General features: G+C 45.2%; 1 protein-coding gene across 1 annotated transcript; it reads right to left on the reverse strand.

The window, feature by feature from the left end:
* Nucleotides 1-5,765: 5,765 nt before the first annotated feature.
* On the reverse strand, nucleotides 5,766-14,824 carry CKAP4 (cytoskeleton associated protein 4). Its single transcript, XM_066633922.1, has 2 exons — nucleotides 14,403-14,824; nucleotides 5,766-8,711 (listed from the first exon to the last, which is right to left on the reverse strand). Exons 1-2 carry the CDS (start codon nucleotides 14,751-14,753, stop codon nucleotides 7,389-7,391), a joined length of 1,674 nt encoding a protein of 557 aa, XP_066490019.1. The 5' UTR covers nucleotides 14,754-14,824; the 3' UTR covers nucleotides 5,766-7,388.
* Between the last annotated feature and the right edge of the window lie 7,271 nt (nucleotides 14,825-22,095).

Consider the following 22,095-nt stretch of genomic DNA (forward strand, 5'->3'; position numbering starts at 1 on the left):
AAGGGCTGATTTGGATTTCATGCACCTCGCAAGCAGCTGAGGACTGCAAGATGAGAGCCACTATGCGATCTTATGGATCATATACTGTATATGTTTTGTTTGTAAATGTAGTGTTAAGTGTACAGTGCATAATAGCAACGAAAGAGCTTAATGAAAGCAGGTTAACAGCCAGCGTAGAGTAATGAATGAAGAGGAAATGCTTTGTTAGGTTATGATAACTAACATTAATTATTGAAGTAATTTGTCCATTTTAATGGGAGCTGGTGTAGTTTTAGCATAAATGGGTGTCAATTTCAGGGCTCAGGAATAAAATTTATAAAATAAACAAAATTAACAGTAATTACATTTTAGAATTTGAAGAATTTGCCCTAAGGAGGACTTTTCAGGAACAAATTAAGCTCCTCATAAGGCATGATGGGAAGACTGAATTCAATTTTTTAATGAGTTGTTACAGCATATTGCCACTAGATGGCAGATTTCAACCATTAAATTCCTAAATTACTTCTAAGGGTGTCTAGAGGAATTAATAAATTGCAAAAAATGTGGTGGATGGATGGATCCTGTGGGGTGACAGGTTCAGATATTAACAGAGCTTCTGGGCCTTTGGGTAGTTGGCAACCTTCAGTCTCGAAAGACTATGGTATCGCGCTCTGAATGGTGGTTCTGGAACAGCGTCTAGTGTGGCTGAAAAGGCCGATTCGGGAGTGAAGAAGACAGTCTTTAAGTCTTGACACTCTTCTTCTCTTGAAGAAGCCTTCTTTAAAAAGGCATAAAAAGGAAAATTGCAGCAGGTCTGGCTTCTCCCCCTTATTGCAGTTGCAGGGCCGCGGAAAGACACCCCCAAAATTCTGTGCACTGTGTACCTCTCAAGGTATGAATCTGCTGGCCCTCAGCTTATGCTGTAAAGAATAAGGTAGTGTATGTAAGATTATAGGCATCTTTTCACAAAGTACGCAGTCATTTGGATGCAATGGTCCACAACACAATCTTCTTTTGGTGTTATTCAGTGGGGAACTGGGCAGAACTGAAGATCATAAAATCCTAAGAGTACAGGTAGTTAATTCATGATAGCAAGATTCAGGTCTCTTCAGTCTGATGAAATTTCAGGAGCCAGAAAAGAGCTGAACGTAACTTCTAGAGGTCAAGAATGCACCCCCTCCCCATCACCAGGGGAGGCCCTAGTGAGGTGCAAGGACCAGGCTGGCTCAATAGCAGTGCCAAGACAATGTAACTCAGTGCCATGGGGAATCTGGGAAGTTATTTCACATGGTGCATTTCTGTGGCAGGTCAAAATGAGCAGGTTGCCATGTGCCTCTGATGTTTTTAGCCATTGATTCTGCTTTGCCATCTGTAGTATTGCTGCTATTGACGAAATCTGCTTTTTTCTGAATTAATGTATTATTTTTATGATGCTGGTGCTATACATAACTTATGATTAATATTTAGCCTGTCTTTATGTAAGTTCAGACTAAGAGAGTTAAAAGAGACAAAAATAAGATTATGAATTATTCTTCGAAGTCAAGTTCCTACTTGATCAGAACCTGCAACTATTTGCTTGGTCCTGGAATGGGCATTTGGAGATGGAAAGACTTGTTTGTGCTTTTGTAATAGTTTTAATACAGTCGCTTTGTTTGCAGTTTCACTCTGCTGCACACCAGGGAGTGGTCGGTGTCGCAGGCAGCACCCTGATAACTGCATGTGATCTTGATGCTGGGAAGGCTGGAGCGTCTGGTGAGGATCAGGTCGAGCTGGTGCCAGTGCTTTGATCTTGGGTGTCTCCAAGAGACTCTATGTTGGGGCTTTGTGTTGAAGAACGTGTTGCTGACACAGAGACCGTGATGACAGCAAAACTCTAGCAGGCGTTGGCCATTTTCGTTCATCCTCCCAGTGCCAAACTGACCTAAGCAAGTGGGCCATGAACTATTATCAGCACCAACTCTTCAACCTCTTCAACCAGCTCTTCAACCTCTCCAGACTGAGAGCAAAGTCCAAAGTCCAGCTGAAATGTCTTCGTGACTTCCTCTTTGCCGACGATGCAGCTGTCACTACCCACTCTGCCAAAGATCTCCAGCAGCTCATGGATTGTTTTAGCAAGGCCTGCCAAGATTTTGGACTGACAATCAGCCTGAAGAAAACACAAGTCATGGTTCAGGATGTAGACTCACCTCCCTGCATTACAATCTCTGCGCATGAATGGAGGTTGTCCATGACTTTGTGTACCTTGGCTCAACGATCTCCAACACTCTTTGTCTCGATACCGAGCTAAACAAGCGCATCGGTAAAGCAGCTACCACGTTTTCCAGACTCACAAAGAGAGTCTGGTCCAACAAGAAGCTGACAGAACATACCAAGATCCAGGTCTACAGAGCTTGCGTCCTGAGTACACTTTTGTACTGCAGCGAGTCATGGACTCTTCGCTCACAACAGGAGAGGAAACGGAACGCTTTCCACATGCGCTGCCTCCGATGCATCCTCGGCATCACCTGGCAGGACAAAGTTCCAAACAACACAGTCCTGGAACGAACTGGAATCCCTAGCATGTATGCACTGCTGAAACAGAGACGCCTGCGTTGGCTCGGTCATGTTGTGAGAGTGGATGATGGCCGGATCCCAAAGGATCTCCTCTATGGAGAACTCATGCAAGGAAAGCGCCCTACAGGTAGACCACAGCTGCGATACAAGGACATCTGCAAGAGGGATCTGAAGGCCTTAGGAGTGGACCTCAACAGGTGGGAAACCCTGGCCTCTGAGCGACCCGCTTGGAGGCAGGCTGTGCAGCATGGCCTTTCCCAGTTTGAAGAGACACTTGGCCAACAGTCTGAGGCTAAGAGGCAAAGAAGGAAGGCCCATAGCCAGGGAGACAGGCCGGGGACAGACTGCACTTGCTCCCAGTGTGGAAGGGATTGTCACTCCCGAATTGGCCTTTTCAGCCACACTAGACGCTGTTCCAGAACCACCATTCAGAGCGCTATACCATAGTCTTTCGAGACTGAAGGTTGCCAACACACAATAGTTTTAATAAAATTACTTCGAAAAATTATGATCCATATAATTTCTTAATTCCAACAACAGTCCATACAGAATACTGTATTGTTTATTTGCATAGAGAATATAAACTATCCTGGAGCTAGCAAGAAACTGTAAATACAAAAACTGCAGACCAATCCTAAGGAAATCCCCCACTGTCGATGAAGCTGCACCAAAGGAACGCACATAGTATGGGGTGGGGCAGTCTGCAGGACTTGCAATAAGGAAACATTTTTTCCCCTTACCCCATGTCAAGCATCCAGTGCCCCGATTGATCTCCTTGGATATAGCCAGTTATTTTTATCATGCAAGTCTGAGGAAAGTGAGAGGGAAGAGGACAATGAACAGAGTTAGATTTAATGCACACCAGTGCTGCCAAGATCTATCCACTCCCTCTTCCTGTCTGTCTCCATCTGCCCTCTCCCTATCCAGAAACTCCCCCCTTCCTCTCACTCCCAGCTTACCTTCACTGCTGGAGGTAGCCAGCAGCCATAGAGGGCCTCTGGCACCATCACAATTTGTGGTGGTAGATCCAAAATGGCCAACTGCAGCACACTATGTGTGCCACCACATAACCATTTACAAGGGAACTATGTTCTGCTTTTGTAACAAGAAGCCCAGTCCTAGTTAGGATTGGACTGCCCACCTTTTTATACAAGCATTATACAAGTATACAAGGATATTTAGTTTTTTTCACGCAAGTGTAATTTGTGAAACACACATCACCATCCAGAGAATCACAGCATAAGGGGAAATTGTCAATTCTCAAGTTTTCATACAAGCAATGAAAACTGGAACTTCAGCTATTCTACATTTAAATCCAGAGTACGTTTTCCAGTTGGAGATGTGTTATGGCAACATTTGCTACAACTTTTTAATTGGAGCACAAAAGGCATCTGGAAACTCAGCTGATGCATTTAGGCAAAATTCCATTTCAGCTCTGGAATTCTAGCATCAGCTATTAAAATCCACCCTCAGGGATAAATAGCGACAGGAAAAAGCTAGACTTGCATGGTCAATAAGAATGAGGAAGGTGGGCCAGTGGGGAAGAGAACAAAGAGCAGGATATTCCTTTAGGGTGGATCAGCTCTCCTAAACCCTCCCCCCCAAAAATGGTGGGGGAATGTCAGGGACTAATTTTCCAACAGGCCACTCTGAAAAGTGGTACTAGGTGGGCAGGAGGTGTGTTCCAGAGGTTTGAGCTGGCACTTTAGCCTGAAAAAGCTAAGCAGGATCGACTGCCCAATGGGAGATCAGAAGGCCACTGGCGTAACTCGGTGGAGGAGCCGGTTTGAAGCATAGTTGCAGCTGCCTGCAAAAGGCTTGGAAAGTGCAAGAGTCCACAGCCAGGATGACAACTGCACTGTGAAAAAAGACACCTGATGAAATGAAGGTTTCCAAGATTGTCTCATGGAATAGCACTAGTAAAAATCTAATTGGAAAATGGGTTCGTGTGCAGCCTGCCTACACACACTGACTTGAATCTATTGAGAAATGCAGTATATGTACAAGTACTATAATAAATGATAAAGCTCACTCTCCTCTCTCCAAATGATCATTCCCCCAAATCCTCTTACAGCAGATGCCACTTCCTCCACCCCTCTTTTGTCCGTAGGTTGGAAGCCCAGGGGGGGGGGGGGGAAGGCACATCCTTGGAGGACAAGGGCAGACCCAGGGCAGGCTTTCAAAGAGACTTTCCTCCTAATAAACTACACATTCTAGTACTTTAGGGATTGTGATTACTTAAAACAGTCTTCTGTTTTTAAATTACATTAACAGGTACACACACACACAGTCTATGCATTAGGAGTACGTGGTGGTCCATTGATGAAAAATGACCCAAGAGGATGTTTCCCAAATTACTCAAATGGCAACACAGATATTCCATTTAGTGAGAATAAGAGACAGGTTACAACATGCTTCAAGCATAGGTGCAACAAACATTGCACTTTTTAGAGCCCGATCCTATGCATGTCAGAAGAAAGTCCCCTTACAGTCAATACGAGTTACTCCCAGGAAAGCGTGGATAGGATTTTAGCCTTATCGGCTCACTTAGGGCTTCGGGCACACATTTTGCTCCAGAGTGACTATTCCAAAGCTATGGAGTGCACTGAGATGAGGGTTGAGGTGTTTTTTTTTTCTTTCATCAAAGTGCTTTTCTTTATGAAGGAAGGCCCCCCCCCCCCACACACACACACACACTGTCCACACCAGTCAACTGGCACTTCTACAATAATAAACAAACCACTGGCTTTTCAACAATGGTGACCAGAAGTCACTGAAGTCTCATTTGCTTTTGGCAGTTGGAAGGTCCCATGGAAAAGTCTGTACCAAACTTTCTCAGGTCAGTTTTTGAGAGATACCAGGGTGTTACCAGAAGTGCAGCCTGAACCTGAATCTCCAGGTCCCACCCATCTTAGGTCCAAACTAGACATTTGCTTGAACATGTTTGAAAGAGGTGTGGTACCAACAAGAAACCATTCTTTTTTCACCACAAAAAAACAGCCATGGGGGTGAATCTTGATCAGGGCCACAGTGTATTGGGGCACAGGGGGAACTACCCCTTCCCTCATGTGCTATTTTTGCAACAGAAATTGTCCCCACAAAATGGCTAAATACAATAGTGACTGTAAATAGCCACCCTGGGGTCAAACAGCAAGCTACGGACGGGAGATGTGAGGGGAGACAGAGGGGAGACTGTGTACCAGAGTTTCACTCAGGATATAGCTCCCCTCCATGGTCACTTTTTAAAAACATTCCTACATACATCTAGCTTGACCCTTACCCAATTTCTGTCTTTCATGAACTATTTGTGGCCTGCATCTGCAAGAAATTGCAAACATCTTTTTACATATATTCATAGGTTTCCAACTGTTTATTAGGCATTACAGATACTGAAAGAGGGGAAAAAAGTGAATTTCACAGTCAACTACAAGACTCACAAAGGGAAGTTGTGAAGAGCAGCTTAGAAAAGTAAACCATTGCTCTCAATCCAGGACACCCTTCCTGGGTTTTAAGGCCGAAGGTCTCTTGGTAGCAGCTTCTGAGCACATCTGAGGCACTGACATCTTTCTGCCTTCTATCTGAAGACCATCTGTTACATGTGCTGCCGGGGCATTATTTCCAGAAGTGCAACACTTTGAAAAAGTCTATATATGTATAGATCCTAATCTTAACAGGACTCCAAAATGGCTGCAACTGTATACAGGCAACTACTATCACTAAACATTAAGTAAAAAATAACCATGAAACTCTCATGATCAAAATGCAGAAACTCTCTCAAGAAGGTTAAAAATGGATCCAGGCTGGTGTAGAGTTCAGTGGTTCTTAAAAATCAACAATTTAGAATGGTTCTCATTCTTTCAACAACTGCCCAGATCCAAGACTGGATCTGTCTGAGGTCCAGTTCTGTTACAACGAAGTCAACAGGAAAAGCTCAGGCACTTAGTGTGTATTTTGTAATAATGCTCTTTCTATTCTGCCACTCTGCAGGGAAATGGCATTTCATTTGGAAGCCATTCTGCATATACTGTGCCACCTGGAATATTTTCTCCTTCTGATACCAAAAAAGCATATTGGTATTAGCTGGTTTCCATTTCCCTGACAAGTCTCTACAGCAAAAATTAGGATGCCAAACCTAAGAACCAGGTCAACCTAAAAATGTGCTGCATGGTCCCAAGAAGAGTGGCTGATGGCAAAGCTCTAGCCAAGACTACAGGTTCTTATTCCCTGTGGTCAGTTCAGAAACACTTGGATAAAGGAGCACGGTCTTTGGTTTTGCTATGGAACAGCAGTCCCCATTAGGAGAGCTGCAGAACAGCCTCATCCCAGATGGTGGAGATCCAAATCCTGAATCCTATACAAGACTTTGCTTGTGAACAATTTACGTATTGCAACCACACACAGATCCAGAGCCCTGTGCATGCTTATACATATGCAGAAGGAGTTTTTGTCTGTACTACCTGCTTTATTTATTTAAATGGAGGCAGCACATCTGTACTTGCAAACCATGCAAGTACAAGGCCACTTCCTCCATTCAAATTAATGGACAAGCCTGCAAATAACAGAACCCTCAAAAGGATCAATTATCAAGGGATCAAAGTAACCATTATTCTCATTTGCCTTCCCTCCCTTGACAACATCAAATAGGCAGCAGAAACAAAATGATTTGTCCTAGCAATGGGGAAAAAAAATAAAATAGATGCTTAACTAGACTTTGTAACTATTTTTTCTAGAAGCATCAACAGATTTGTTCCAAACTCACCGATCCTTCCATCCCCCCCCCCCACCAAAAACATTTGGCCCATAAACACTATTTTTCTTTTGCAATTCAACAGCAAAATACATTTGCCGCTGGCTGTTTACACCTTTTCATGGATGTTCTCTACTTTCACAAACAACCGGTCCAGGTCATTCCTTATGTCATCTAATAAGCCCTTGACTGACTGCACATTATTTTCATTGGTCTCTATCTTCACAGAGTAAGCCACTAAATTGTCAACTGCAGTCCTGAGCATGTTTAAGTCAGATTCAGCCTGGCCCAGAGAGGATCGTAGTTCATCAATGGAAGCTGTTACGGCGGAGAGTCCTTCTGGCTGATCTTGAGGTGACCCCATATCCACTTGAGGCTTTTTCTGATCCAGCAATGCCCGAACTTGCTTCTGGATGTTATCAAGTGCATCCGCATTGTTTGGCAAGTCACTCACAGTTCTCTGCAGCTCATCAACGTTACTGTATACTGAGAGCTGGGATTCACTGAGACTGTTTACCGTATCCGACAGCGAACGCAGATCACTCTCGAAAGCACCACGGAGAGAGCCAATGAGTTCCTCCAAGGCAGCCAGTTTGCTATCATACTTGGAATCAAGAGATTCCACCCCTTCAGTATCTCGGGCAGATGGTGACCCCAGAGCCTGAAGGTTCTCTTCTATGTACCTGAACCTGGATTCAAATTCTTGGTTGTTCTTTAGCAGAGTTTCCATGTCTTTGGGGAGCAGGTGGCTTTCCTGCACATTAAGTGAGGCTTTAACATGTAGCAGGTCTTCACTGAGCCTCTTAAGCTCATCAGGAAAATGTTCGATGGACTCTTCTGCTTTAAGGACTTTTTCTTGCAAGGCTTGTAATGAAAGGTGCTCAGTGTCAGCAGCTTCTTTGAACTTATCGTGCTCTTGTTTGAGATTGACAAGTTCCTTGACTTCGGACAACACGTCGGACTCCATCAAATTTATGGTATTTTGCAATGACTCAATAGCCTTCTCTTTAGCTCTCACGGATGCTTGTATCTCATCCACAGCAGCTTTCACAGCCTGCAACTCATGTTTGAATGCTTCTGTTTCAACAAGTGAAGCCATCTTTGTTTTCACCTCACTGATTTCATCTTGGCTCCGTTTCTGCACATCAGTGAATTCAGCAATGTTATCATTTATAGACCTGGTTAACTCCGTTAGCCGTTCTTCCACAGTGTTTTCAAGCGATGTGAAATCACGTTCTCGAGCATCTTTCACGACATGGATGCCATCCGACAAATCTTTCAGGATTTCATTTTGAAGTTTCTGAAGAACCTCACTAATTCGACTGATCTCGCTCTCTCCTTGCTTGACAGCCTTCTCTGTCACTTCCTGCTTTTGCTGAACATTTTTTAGTGTCAATTCAAAACCTCCAAATGCAGACTGAAGGGACTGCACCTAAAAGAGAAAGACACATACTGGTGAATCTAGAGACAGATGTTGGGGTCAATCCCAGAAAGGGCTATTATTGGCATGGCACTACAGGAGAAGAATAGTGGAAATGAGTGGCTGAATGGGAGCCACTAGTAGCAACACAGTAAAGGTGTACTCAATCACCTCTGTGCCTATGCCCTTAAGAAAGTGTGGCTCAGACAAACAAAGCCCTGCTTGGTTTCCACCTGTGGACTGTGGGTGCCAACCCTTTCTAATCCTGTATCCTGCATGGACTTAATGGGAACAGTGCTCTGTCACCCAAAATCTGGGGTGGGGGTATAGCTCAGGAGTAGAGCACATGCTTTGTATGCATGTCCAGTTAAAGGATCTTCGGTAGCAAAAATAAGAAAAGCCTCTCTGCTTGACAACTTAGAAAGCTGCTGTCAGCAGTCAGAAAGAGCAACAGTCTATCTTGGTACAAGGCCATTTCATAGGGTCTTCATCTGCTTGATTAAAACAATGAGAACCAAAAACCTGCATTTTTTTAAAGGGAAGTTTAAAATGTTCATACTCACATTAAATACCAGTGTCTAGACTCTACAGTGCACAAACATAAACATATGCACAGATAGGCATACAATACCAACTGTAGGCAATGCTTCAAAATTGTAATCAAGCATCTTCAGCCAAAATATTATATATCAACTGCAATGCACATAAAGGGTTGCATGTACGTACTATAAATGTCCCAGGTCTACACAGGAATCTGAACATTAAACAAGCTGCAATCCAGACGACCTCAAAGTTCAAGCTGAACAGTTTGCATTTATTTGTCGTAACACATACTTGTTCACCTTAGTTATACAGGCTACTATTGAGAGGCTGTAACAGGTTCTGATTATCATCTTATCATTAAGTAAAATATAAGCTATAATACAGCCATCCCCCAGTAGCCGCAGATCCAGTTATCTGCAGTTCCTTGCAGCCCCTCCCCTCTTGTTATATTGTCTATAACAAGACAATAATTTGTCTTGTTTTAATTAAAGGCTATAAGAAGAGAGCTTACAGCAAGACAAGCAGGCAGGGAGCCTGCAGGCTAGAAGGGAGATTAAGAGTGAACATTACCTTCCTGCTTCCTGTTCCTCTTAATTTCCCTTCTGGCCTGCAGGCTCCCCCCCCCCTTCTTGTTATAAACTCTCTGTTTATAGCCTTTGATTAACCCATTTTGGCCTGGTCCACAGGTGTTCGCATTTGGTCCATGTTGCATATATGCAACGTTGGGCAGAAATGGCTTAACATGGCATGTTATTACTTCATGTGAATGTAATAAAGATAAACAAAGGTCATGGGTAGGGGGGTGTGGAGAACAGCAGAGATCAGGTTCACATTTATCCACGGTTTGTGGTATCTTCAGGGGGCAGGAACGTATCCCCCACTGATTCTGGGAGACGCCTATATTAGCACCCATTTAGTATTACTGGAAAAGAGTGCAGTTTTCCAAATCTTAATTTTTAAAGGTCCAACCTTGTTATACACAGATTTTTTTATACATGGATTTGACTCAACACGAATGGCCACTGAAAATGAGAAGGAATGTGCTGATCCCTGAAGAGGGGGAAAAATGCATCTCTTTAAAATCACAGTTTAAAAAAACTGCTTTTCTTACTGTTGTAGAGAGACAGTCATGCAAGTGATCATTCCATTCTTCAGCTGAGTCAGTCAAAGGCAGGGGGCTCTTTGCATTTCTAATTGCTGACTGCCTCTCTACAACAATAAGAAAAGCTGTTTTTAAACCACAATTGTAAAGGGATGCACTTTTTAATTTTTTTTAATTGCTTTTATTTGACACATTTTATGGTATCAGCAGGAAGTTCCAGAATCAAATCCCTGAGAATGTCAAGACACAACCTTATTAGGAGCAATGGAGGGGCAAGAATGGGTCTTTAAATCTATTTTTCCATTGTTTTTTTATCCATGGATTTTTTTTATCTACTAGGGGTTTTGGAACAGAACCCTAGCAGATAATCAGACATGACCTGTATGATGCTGGCATGCAACAAGGAAGCTGAACTCTCTTCCAAGGCAAATAGTAGCTGTGGGAGGAACTGAGTTCAGATCAGGACAACAGCATGGTCCCCCTCATGAGCTCACAAGGGCAAGTCTTGAAAAGATGCTTTTGCCTTTTGCACAAGTCTATGTCTTTTGATGCAAATCTTTCTATACAGTATTTTTAAAAAAAACAACACCCAACTGCTGGAAATATAGTACAGTATTTTCAGATTTTGGGGTGAGGAGGGAAGTCAAACAAACCACTGACTAACAGTTTAATGCTAAAGATAGCCTTAAAGCACACTCAGGGGATAAAGACGTAGCCAGCCATGAAAAGCATCACAGTTTCATTTCCAAATTTATGATGTTAAATAGGATGATATATTCAGAAATACAAGGAATCTAAGGACAGACTCATATATCCCTTTCAGGCCAAAGCTGCAGAAGGAATGATGCAGTCGAGGCTGACTTTTAGCTGCACGGCTGTGAAATGAACTCACACCTTATTACAAGTTTACTCCAGGCTATAACATTGATACCAGGTTTCCACTGAGTCTCATTCATCCTCACCTCTGATTAGCTGGATCTAGAGTTGTTGAACTCAGCACTTCATAGTCAATCACAGCATGTGTTATACAACTGTTCATGCTCAGGTCAGTCAATGAAACAAGAACATGGCCCTTGAGAACATTCAGAGCACTGTGTATATATTACTGTGGTGTCACCTTTTCAACAACCTTGTAAGGTAGGTCAGCATTACTGTATTTCCCTATTGGCAGGACAGGGACTGAAGCTTCAAGAGAGACAGTGGCTTGTCTGTCTCTCCTCCTGTCTCCTCCTCCTGTGTGGGCAGGAGGTCTGGTCTAGAGGGTAGAGCCTCCATTTGCCTGAAGATAACATCCGCAAGTCACCAGTTCGAGGCCACCGGCACCGTGCGACCTTGAAGCAGCTGACAAGCTGAGCCAAGTTATTCCATCTGCTCTGAGTATGGGAGGATGGAGGCCAGAATGTTGCAACCAGATCAGAAAGAAACATCTGAATGTTGTGGTTTCTTGAAAGATAGAAACTTCTTTCAAATTGTAAAAATCGCTACGGGGATTTAATTAGCCTGCCTATATAAACCGCCTTGAATAAAGTTCGAGGAGAAATCTGAGGACCAAGAAAGGCGGTATAGAAATACCTGTATTATTATTATTATTGTCTAGATAATTCATAGCAGTCTATCAGGAGCAAGGCCTTTCCAGGGGCAGGGGCCCTGACCTTATGGAATGCTCTCACCCACAGAGGATAAATGGATTGCCATACTGTACTGTATTCCATTATGTACCAGACAAAAACGTGGCTTTTCTGGAGGGCCTTTCATGCTTTCTCAAGCTTTTATCTGATGATCTAAGAAATTTTTCTCTACTGGCTGGGATTTTATTTCCAGTTAGTGTGCTTCTATTCTGCTGTTTCTGTTGTTGCAATGTTGTCATTTTATTCATTTGTACTGATATTTGGTAATTGCTTGGTTCTAATATATATATGTTGTTTTTTTAAAAGTAAAAGTTGAATGAGGGAGTTCCCTATTCAGAGCTCAGACTTCTCATCGCTATGCTACAGCAGGGCTCAGGGGACTTCCCCAAACTCTTTCCTGGATGTAATGCCACAAACACTCAAGATCAAAGCACCAAGTACATCAAGTCAATGCCAGTGGCTCAGATTGCTCAAAGAAGGGTTTGTGGTCATTTTGGCAATCTGCCCACAGACAGCCTCTTTGCCTTTGTGGTGCAACCAGTAATTTTCTGCCAGAACCCCAGTTTTACAGCTTTCTAGCCTTTTATGGTTGCAGAAGTAAGCTTAAAGCTAGGAGTACAAAAGTGTCAGTGTGTATTCTTCGGTGCTGAGCAAGCTGATAATTTAAAGCGTTGTTGTTTAACAGGCCTCAGAGTAGCATTGCAGTACTGTAATGCCATTTTAACAACTGCAGTACATCTGAAGTTTTCAGTTTATTCACACAGGCACTCCCACATCCCTGATCTACAGATCTGGGGTATAGAAACTCATCAGCACACTTGGCCATGCCCACCCACAATGGATCTCAAGTCTCCTTTCTGTATCATTTACAAAATACTCTCTCATATTTGTGACGCCACAGAAAATTAGTCTGCACCCACCCTCTTAGTAAACTAAACAGCACAGATTCCTGCAGCATCTTGGAGACCAAGAGCTCATGCAGCATTCATAGTTTGAGTGGCGAGCCACAACACATTTGATGTGCCACCTTCTCTCCTGGGTCAAGCTCAAGGGAAAGTGGTTCTGCAGGCTTTCAGGAAGAATTAGCATGCACAGTTCTGATTGGCCAAAAACAGTGCTGTTCACATATGCCATCACCCCTTCCTTGAAGTAGTTTTTCAACTATTTTAAACATTGATCCTGCATTAGGAAAAATAAAGTGGACAAATGGGCATTTAATTGAAATACATTTATATCGTGCTTTTAAAATCAGAGACAGATGGGAAGGGCAAGGCCAAATAAGCATTCAACTTGGAGTTTACTATACTACATCTAGCACTGGTATTCCAAATATGGCAGGAAGTCATGCACTGTGACTCCCCTTGCAGTTTCAGTACATTTGAATGTATCTTAAATACTGTATATTGTGGGACCTAAGCTTCATGGGGTGGATGTACTCATCCAATATAGACTACGGCCCACAAAAACCTGAATACCACAATACAGTCGTGTCAAAGAGTCTCAAAGAGTGCAATCCTATGCATAAGAAGAGCCCCTCCAGATCAGGCCAAAAGCCCATCTAGTCCAGCTCTATAGTGGCCCACCGGATGCATCAGGGAGCACACAAGACCTGCATCCCAGCGCCCTCCCTTGCATCTTTCTACTTACGGGAAAGTCCCACTATAGTCAATGGGGCTTACTCCCAGATCAGTATGAACAGGATTGTGGCCTCACAGCCCAATCCTATTCACACTTTCCTGGGAGTAAGCCCCATTGACTATCATGGGACTTACTTCTGAGTAGACAGACATGGGATTGGGCTCTAAGGCTGCAATCCTATCCACACTTCCCTGGGAGTAAGCCCCATTGACTATCATGGGACTTACTTCTGAGTAGACAGACATGGGATTAGAGCCCAATCCTATCCACACTTTCCTGGGAATAAACCCCATTGACTATCATGGGATTTACTTCTGAGTAGACAGGAGTAGGCTTGGGCTCTCAGGTACTCCAAGCCTCTTTCTTGCCACAGAGTGGCAAAACACTCTCAGTGTTTGGGGGGAGACTTCCCCACTGGAAGGACTTTCATCAGCAAAGTGAGACACATAAGGAATTATTTATTATTATTATTATTTTACCCCGCCTTTCTCCCCGAAGGGGCTCAAGGAAGGGAGGGGATAGCACAGGCGGGCTGCAAGAAGGAACCCAGATGCTTTCCTGGGCTTCCATGCAAACAGTCCTGGGGCGGCAGCAGCAGTGCTGGCAACAACACGTTCGCCCAAGCGAAGCCATGCGCAAAGTTTGGGGGGCTCCCAGCCAATGCTCCCTCCTCCCCACGCCATGGGATGCACTGCAGGCCTGGAGAGGGCCAGCTGCAAGGGCTGCCTCTCCCTCCCCCAAAGGCTCCCAAGCCAGCCCGGAGAGGAGCAGAGCCTGCGCGCCTTTGCTCACCTTCCGCAGCGCGCCCTCCAGCTCGTCCTGCCGCCTGCCAAAGGCTTCCTGCCGGAGGCTGATCTGGCTCACTTCGCCCAGGAGGTGATGGAGCCAGTAGCCCGAGAAGGCGGCCGCGGCCAGCAGAGCCAGCGAGAAGAGGCAGCTGCAGAGCCTGCCCAGGCTGCAGAAAGCTTTGCCCCCCGTGGCAGCCCCGGAGCCGCCCCCTGCCTTGCCTCCCTTGGCGTGCGCCTGGCTTGGAGGCGCGGGCTTCTTTGCCACGTCATCGGGGTGGCTCGCCTGGGCCCCCTTTTCGGACGGAGAGGAGCCCCCGCTGCCTCCCTTGCCGCTCCTTTGTTTGGCCGAGGACATGCTGCTGGCTGCTGCCGGGCGCCCCCTTTGCTCCTCCGGCTGCCACCCGGGCTGGCTGGCTGGCTGGCTGCTGGCGGTGGAAGTTTGCGCTTCCCCTGCAAGAGTTGCAGCCCGCCGGTTGCAAAGAGCTGCAGGAGGGAGGAGGAGGAGGCAAGCTCGGGGCTGCCTCTCTCCATTCAATCGGAGCGCGGAGGGAGGAGGAGGAGGAGGGCAGGGGATCCGGGCGGGCTGCCGCGCCTTCCCCCCGCCGCACCAGCACCAGCACCGCCTCCCGAGTTCCTGCCCTCTGCAGGGGTGAAGGGGGAGGAAGAGCTGCCACGCACACCAAGGGGAAAGGCAGCAGCCAGCCAGCAAAGGGCGTGGGGCTTTCCTAAGAGCATAAGAAGAGCCTTGCTGGATCAGGCCCCAAACCCATCTAGTCCCGCTTCCTGGATGCCACGGCGGCCCACCAGATGCCCCAGGGAGCACCCAAGACAACTAGGGACTTGCATCCTGGTGCCACTCCCTTGCTGATGGCTTTCAGAAATAGGCTACCTCTCAGAGAGGTTGCGTGTATGCACACATCACAGTTTGCAACCGGTGATGGACTTGTCCTCCAGAAATCGATCTACTCCCCTTTTAAATGCATCTTTGCTCCCACATCATGTGGCAAAGAGTTCCACAGACTCATGACCCAAAAAGTAAAGAAATATTTTCTTTTGCCAGTCCTAACTCTCCCAATGCTCAATTATTGTGGCTGTTGTGCACCCTTATGTTGGCGTGCATCCCCACCCCCAAAGCAGGCAGCATGCTATATCAGTCCTTCCACCAGCCCAAAATGGTTCCTGTCTTAAGTACAGCCTGTTTGAAATCTGCTCACCAAGGAGGAGGAAAGCAAAACACAAACCTCAAAGCCACATGGGAAATGTTCGTCATGCCTCTGCCTCATCCCAGGATAGTCCCACAAAAGAACTTTGCTGCAGTGTGCAACCCAGTCCTATGCATGCATAATTGGGAGCAAATTCAATGGGGTTCTGGTGTAGTCATAGTGCAGTCTGGTGGTAAGGGAACACATGTTCCCATACCTTAAGAAGGCCCCAGTGACTGTCCCTCCACCACAGGATGCAGCACAAACCTCACTGACACACCTGCACCAGCAGCCCTGGAAAACACGATAGGATTGGGCCCTTAGTTGCTAATCTGTCAAGCTGCCTTGCAAGTCTGTTGTAATGAATGATATATTTAAAGTAATTTGTATGTGCTTAATAGTGCTATGGAAATGTTAGCTGTTAGTAACTGTTCTCGGGTGTTTGGGTGTATGACCTCCGCAATAAACTGAAGGGAACAGCCTGCTCTTGTCCATATCATATCTGAGGGGTGTAATAACTTCTAAGACTTAAAAGTATGCTTGCCATTACAGTGTATTCTGCACAAGTGTTGCGCAATGTGTGTACTGTACTGAAATGTTTTGTACTTCCTGATTTTTATCTGCTTTGTTTGATGGTTGTTACAAGGCTGGAGCAAGTGGCACTGGCAGCCTTGGACTGAAATCTGCAAGTTTCTTAGCTAATTGTAATAACTCTGTATGCCGAGGGTTAGAATGAAGCTTCCCTGTAAGTGTGCACAGGAATGGAGCCTTGAACCAGTGGTAATTATTTTTTATCACTTAGAAGTGATGTGAGCTTGATTGATTACGGTCCAATCTTACTTACCCAGAAAAAGTCTCACTAGCTTCAGGGAGCTTTACTCACTGGTAAGCGGCACTGCCAATCAGAGCATTGGCCCACATAGCGCAGTGGCTTTCCTGGATTTCAGGCAGGGGTCTTCCCCAGCTCTCACAGAGACATTAGTGCGCAGGTGTCAAATATAAGGCCTGCGGGCCAGATGCGGCCCCCAAAAGCTCTTTATCTGGTCCTGGTGATAATTGGATTCTCCCAGCACTGGCTTTTCAACAGCGTTGCTTCTGCCAAGGCTGTGGGAGGGAGAGACATGAGGAGGCCTCAGAAGGTAATGAATGCTATGGAATAAGAGGCAGACCAAGAGGGGTGAGAGAGGGAGATGCTGCTGGTATGCTGGGAGAGCCCAATTATCACATGGGCTGCCCTTTCAGCTGCACCACTCCTTCTAAGGTGTCACTTTGCAGACCAGACCACCTCTCAGCTGCTGAGCTATGAAATGGCACTGCTGCAGAAGCAATGCCGGTGAAAGGGTAGCCTGCATGGTAACTGGGCTCTCTCATATTTTGAAAATATGATCAAAATTTGCACATTTTTCTCTTCCATCATTTGCAGCTAATGAGTTTCTATGTGAGAACGAAGGGCTTATTTCTGCCCATCATCTGCTTATTGACACCACTCCTGCTTAATGATGTCACTTCCAGCCTTCAGCAGGCACCATGAAAGCTATTCAGTGCACTGTATGAAACTGTTTTGATGCCCCTGCACTAACAAGTGCACCTGGGGCCTTCTACATGCCAAGCAGAAGCTCTGCCATGGAGCTATGGTCCCTACCTGTTTTCAGCTGTACCTTTAAACATGTCTTAACATGTACATAGAGGAGAAAACTATCTCATGTGCTGGGATCCTCTGTAGTCAGTGGTATAGCTCAGTGGTTCGGTGGGGACTGAGAGGGAGGTAAGGATGAAAGATGCAACAAACAAGCTTCTATTGTGGAGATCAAAATTCAACAGTTAAACCAAGAATCACACACATACACAAAGAAAATATATCACAAGCACTAGGAGTGGCTTCAAATTGACTGGACAGTGAGGTAGATTAGGAAAGCTAGTAGGGAGTTGATGGGTCAATAGTAAGACTGCACCAAGGACCAAGTTTACCAGTCTGTTTCTGGTGAATGGAGTGCAATGTGCTGTAAGTGCAATGGGGTAAGGGTGCTTTTTATACCCTTTTGTGCCCATAAATTCCTATGGGATCTTTTGAGGGGTGAGCTCATCAAGGAACTTTTGATGGTTTATCCCTGGACCTACATGGATGCTGCTTTTGTTCTTGCACCTGGCTGAGAGTGTGGTAGCTCGCTCAGGAGTTCAGTTGTTCCATTAATGGGCCTCCTTGATTGAATTTAGCCCTGTAGTTGGTGAAGACAACTAGGGTTAGGGATACAGGGCCCAATCCTATTCAATTTTCCAGCACTGGTGCAGCCATGCCAATGGGGCATGTGCTGCATCCTGTGGTGGAAAGGAAGTCACAGAGGCTTCCTCAAGGTATGGGAACATTTGTTCTGTTAGCTTGGGGCTGCATTGTGGCTGCACCGGTGCTGTAAAGTTGGATATGATTGGGCCAACAGTCTTTTGTGTTCCTAACAACTTGTTTTTCCCAAGTCAGGAAGCTCCTAGGGGGTGGTTTTTGTCCTGGAGTCAAACGTGCTGCACAAGAAAGGAAGCCTGTGGAATTTTCTTTGGAGCAGGCAAGGCTCCACCTAAGGCTGCAGTCCTATCCATACTTTCCTGGGAATAGCTTCATCGAACACAAATGGGAGTTACTTCCTAGTAGACATGCATAGGATTGACTTGTAAGCTAGCTGATTGAGTAGAGGGGGGTGATTGCTCTAACAGTTAACAGTGTGGCCTGCTTCTTGGTTGTGGATCTTGTCTTTGGCCCAGTTACTAGAATCATGTCTACTGGTCTGGACTGTGCTTTCCTAGTAAGCACTCAGCACCACGTACACTTGTGCATATCCCTATACACCTCAAACTAAAAAGGCTGCTTTTAACTTTTAGAATCTTTAGTACTAGAGCAAAATGCTGCTAGTTTTAGGCCATGATAAGAACATAAGAACAGCCCCACTGGATCAGGCCATAGGCCCATCTAGTCCAGCTTCCTGTATCTCACAGCGGCCCACCAAATGCCCCAGGGAGCACACCAGATAACAAGAGACCTCATCTTGGTGCCCTCCCTTGCATCTGGCCTTCTGACATAGCCCATTTCTAAAATCAGGAGGTTACGCATACACATCATGGCTTGTATCCCATAATGGAATTTTCCTCCAGAAACTTGTCCAATCCCCTTTTAAAGGCGTCCAGGCCAGATGCTGTCACCACATCCTGTGGCAAGGAGTTCCACAGACCAACCACACACTGTGTAAAGAAATATTATCTCTTGTCTGTTCTAACTCTCCCAACACTCAATTTTAGTGGATGTCCCCTGGTTCTGGTGTTATGTGAGAGTGTAAAGAGCATCTCCCTATCCACTCTGTCCATCCCCTGCATAATTTTGTATGTCTCAATCATGTCCCCCCCAGGCGTCTCTTTTCTAGGCTGAAGAGGCCCAAACGCTGTAGCCTTTCCTCGTAAGGAAGGAGCCCCAGCCCCGTAATCATCTTAGTCGCTCTCTTTTGCACCTTTTCCATTTCCACTATGTCTTTTTTGAGATGCGGCGACCAGAACTGGACACAATACTCCAGGTGTGGCCTTACCACAGATTTGTACAACGGCATTAACTGAACGCTTTCCACATGCGCTGCCTCCGACGCATTCTCGGCATCACCTGGCAGGACAAAATTCCAAACAACACAGTCCTGGAACGTGCTGGAATCCCTAGCATGTACGCACTGCTGAAACAGAGACGCCTGTCGTGAGAATGGATGATGGCCGGATCCCAAAGGATCTCCTCTATGGAGAACTCGTGCAAGGAAAGCGCCCTACAGGCAGAACACAGCTGTGATACAAGGACATCTGCAAGAGGGATCTGAAGGCCTTAGGAGTGAACCTCAACAAGTGGGAAACCCTGGCTTCTGAGCGGCCCGCTTGGAGGCAGGCTGTGCAGCATGGCCTTTCCCAGTTTGAAGAGACACTTGGTCAACAGTCTGAGGCTAAGAGGCAAAGAAGGAAGGCCCATAGCCAGGGAGACAGACCAGGGACAGACTGCACTTGCTCCCAGTGTGGAAGGGATTGTCACTCCCGAATTGACCTTTTCAGCCACACTAGACGGTGTTCCAGAACCACCTTTCAGAGCGCGATACCATAGTCTTTCAAGACTGAAGGTTGCCAACATTATAATATTAGCCGTTTTGTTCTCAATACCCTTCCTAATGATCCTAAGCATAGAATTGGCCTTCTTTACTGCCGCCGCACATTGGGTCGACCCTTTCATCAACCTGTCCACCACCACCCCAAGATCTCTCTCCTGATCTGTCACAGACAGCTCAGAACCCATCAGCCTATATCTAAAGTTTTGATTTTTTGCCCCAATGCGCATGACTTTACACTTACTGACATTGAAGCGCATCTGCCATTTTGCTGCCCATTCTGCCAGTCTGGAGAGATCCTTCTGGAGCTCCTCACAATCACTTCTGGTCTTCACCACTCAGAAAAGTTTGGTGTCGTCTGCAAACTTTGCAACTTCACTGCTCACCCCTGTCTCCAGGTCGTTTATGAAGAGGTTGAAAAGCACCGGTCCCAGGACAGATCCTTGGGGCACATCGCTTTTCACCTCTCTCCATTGTGAAAATTGCCCTGAAGTGATCCTGAAAGCAGGGCTGTCTAAAAAACAAAAACTTGTGAAGCCTCTTCCTTTTCCCTTTGTCACTGTTTATTACTCTAGTTTAGAACGTCCCCACCCGCAGGACAGCTTTACTGATTCAGATTGTGAAAGGAGGGATGCAAACATTTCCATAATTAATTGAACTAATTAATTATAGAAATATTTTTAAAATAGTGCTCTACAAATGTCTAAGATTGCTAGCTCACAGAGCTCAAACCAGGTGACATTTTCTTTTAAGCAGTCAGCCTTCAGGATGAGATGACCTTAAATAAGTGTTTACTTCAGTAGTGGCATGTGTTTAACATAAGCATCTCCATTCATTAAATGTCATAGTCATCAAATTAAGCACGCAAATAAGTAGCTGAGGTTCTGTTTCTTGGCATTTTTACCCTACTGTGATGTACTTTATGTAGAGAGCTCTCTTATTCCTGGGTTCCTTGTCCTCATTGTGATATACTCTTTTTGTTTTTGAATCAAGACTATCAAAGTGGATGATAGCTTTCCACTCTGAAGCAATAGTGTGCATTTAGGTTATTCCAGATCAAGGTAGCCAGTTTTTCCTGGCAGTGACTCTGTACCTTGAAAAACTGTGTGGTAGGCAGAAATTCTAGAAGGTAGTTTTGTTCACCAATATATCTAATCCCTGTAAACTTAACCTGTTGGATTTCTTTAAAGCACACAGCTGTTAAAGCTGCAGACCCTCTGTCAGGATAATGAGGAGATCTTATAGGACCTCAACAAGTGGGAAACCCTGGCCTCTGAGAGGCCCGCTTGGAGGCAGGCTGTGCAACATGGCCTTTCCCAGTTTGAAGAGACACTTGGCCAACAGTCTGAGGCTAAGAGGCAAAGAAGGAAGGCCCATAGCCAGGGAGACAGGCCAGGGACAGACTGCACTTGCTCCTGGTGTGGAAGGGATTGTCACTCCCGAATTGGCCTTTTCAGCCACACTAGACGGTGTTCCAGAACCACCTTTCAGAGCGCGATACCATAGTCTTTCGAGACTGAAGGTTGCCAACTACTACTACTATTTCCAGTTCCATCTGAAATGGCTATCATGTTTTATGCTTGGAGATCTAGATCTACTGTACTGTATAATGGTTTTTGTAGACACCCAGTTTTATAACTGATCAATGCCAATGAAATCTGCAATGTTACTGTTAAGTCTTCTTTCATTGAGATTTTCAGGATGCAACCTAGAGAAGTCTCCCTTTACTTTTAAATCTGATGATGACTGAGAAAATGAGGCAGTCAGTGGCTTTTCTCACCAGTTTTCCCATGGCCTTTTTGTCCAAATTTTTCCTTGGCTTGATATTCAGTATGTCTGGAGGCTATTTTTCATAGCACATGGGACAACCAAATAGACCAGAGGGAGAAATGGTAGGAGAAGCCTCAGCTGCCTTATTTCTTGATTCAGCAACTTCTTTAATGGTAAATTTCCATGTTTCAATCTGTTAATCCTAGCTTTTGTGGGATAAGGTATGGACTCAAACAGGTGATTGTTTCTTAAAAGGCTTTAAGACAAAATATTTGTGATCTTTGTATGTATGAAAGTTCATCAATCTCTGTGATAACTATAAAATTTGGGAGATTTTTATCTATCTTTTTCCTCCCTGATTGGCCTCATTAAAAAAACAAAAAACTTTAATTCATCTAGTGTTGCCACGTTCTGACCTCAGCAAAGCTTGTTCCTTGTAGAGTTCTTGGGTAAAAAGATTGAGAAGACTGTGTTCCCTTCTCAATCCCATCTATACAACTAAGTACTGGTAAAGGAGGATACCTAACCTCTATAGCTAGGATTGTCAACTGTTCTTATTGACAGAGCTACTGTGCCTTTGCCATATTCAGCAACTGAGCATTTTCCTAGT

Source organism: Tiliqua scincoides, chromosome 7 (assembly GCF_035046505.1).
Source record: "Tiliqua scincoides isolate rTilSci1 chromosome 7, rTilSci1.hap2, whole genome shotgun sequence".
Lineage (NCBI taxonomy): Eukaryota > Metazoa > Chordata > Lepidosauria > Squamata > Scincidae > Tiliqua > Tiliqua scincoides.

What these genes read in the sequence shown, in the direction of transcription:
- CKAP4 (XM_066633922.1), bottom strand. Translation starts at nt 14,753, where the DNA reads ATGTCCTCGGCCAAACAAAGGAGCGGCAAGGGAGGCAGCGGGGGCTCC. An exon ending in TGGAGGGCGCGCTGCGGAAG is followed by an intron (nt 8,712 to 14,402) that starts GTGAGCAAAGGC and finishes TTTCTCTTTTAG; the next exon opens with GTGCAGTCCCTTCAGTCTGC.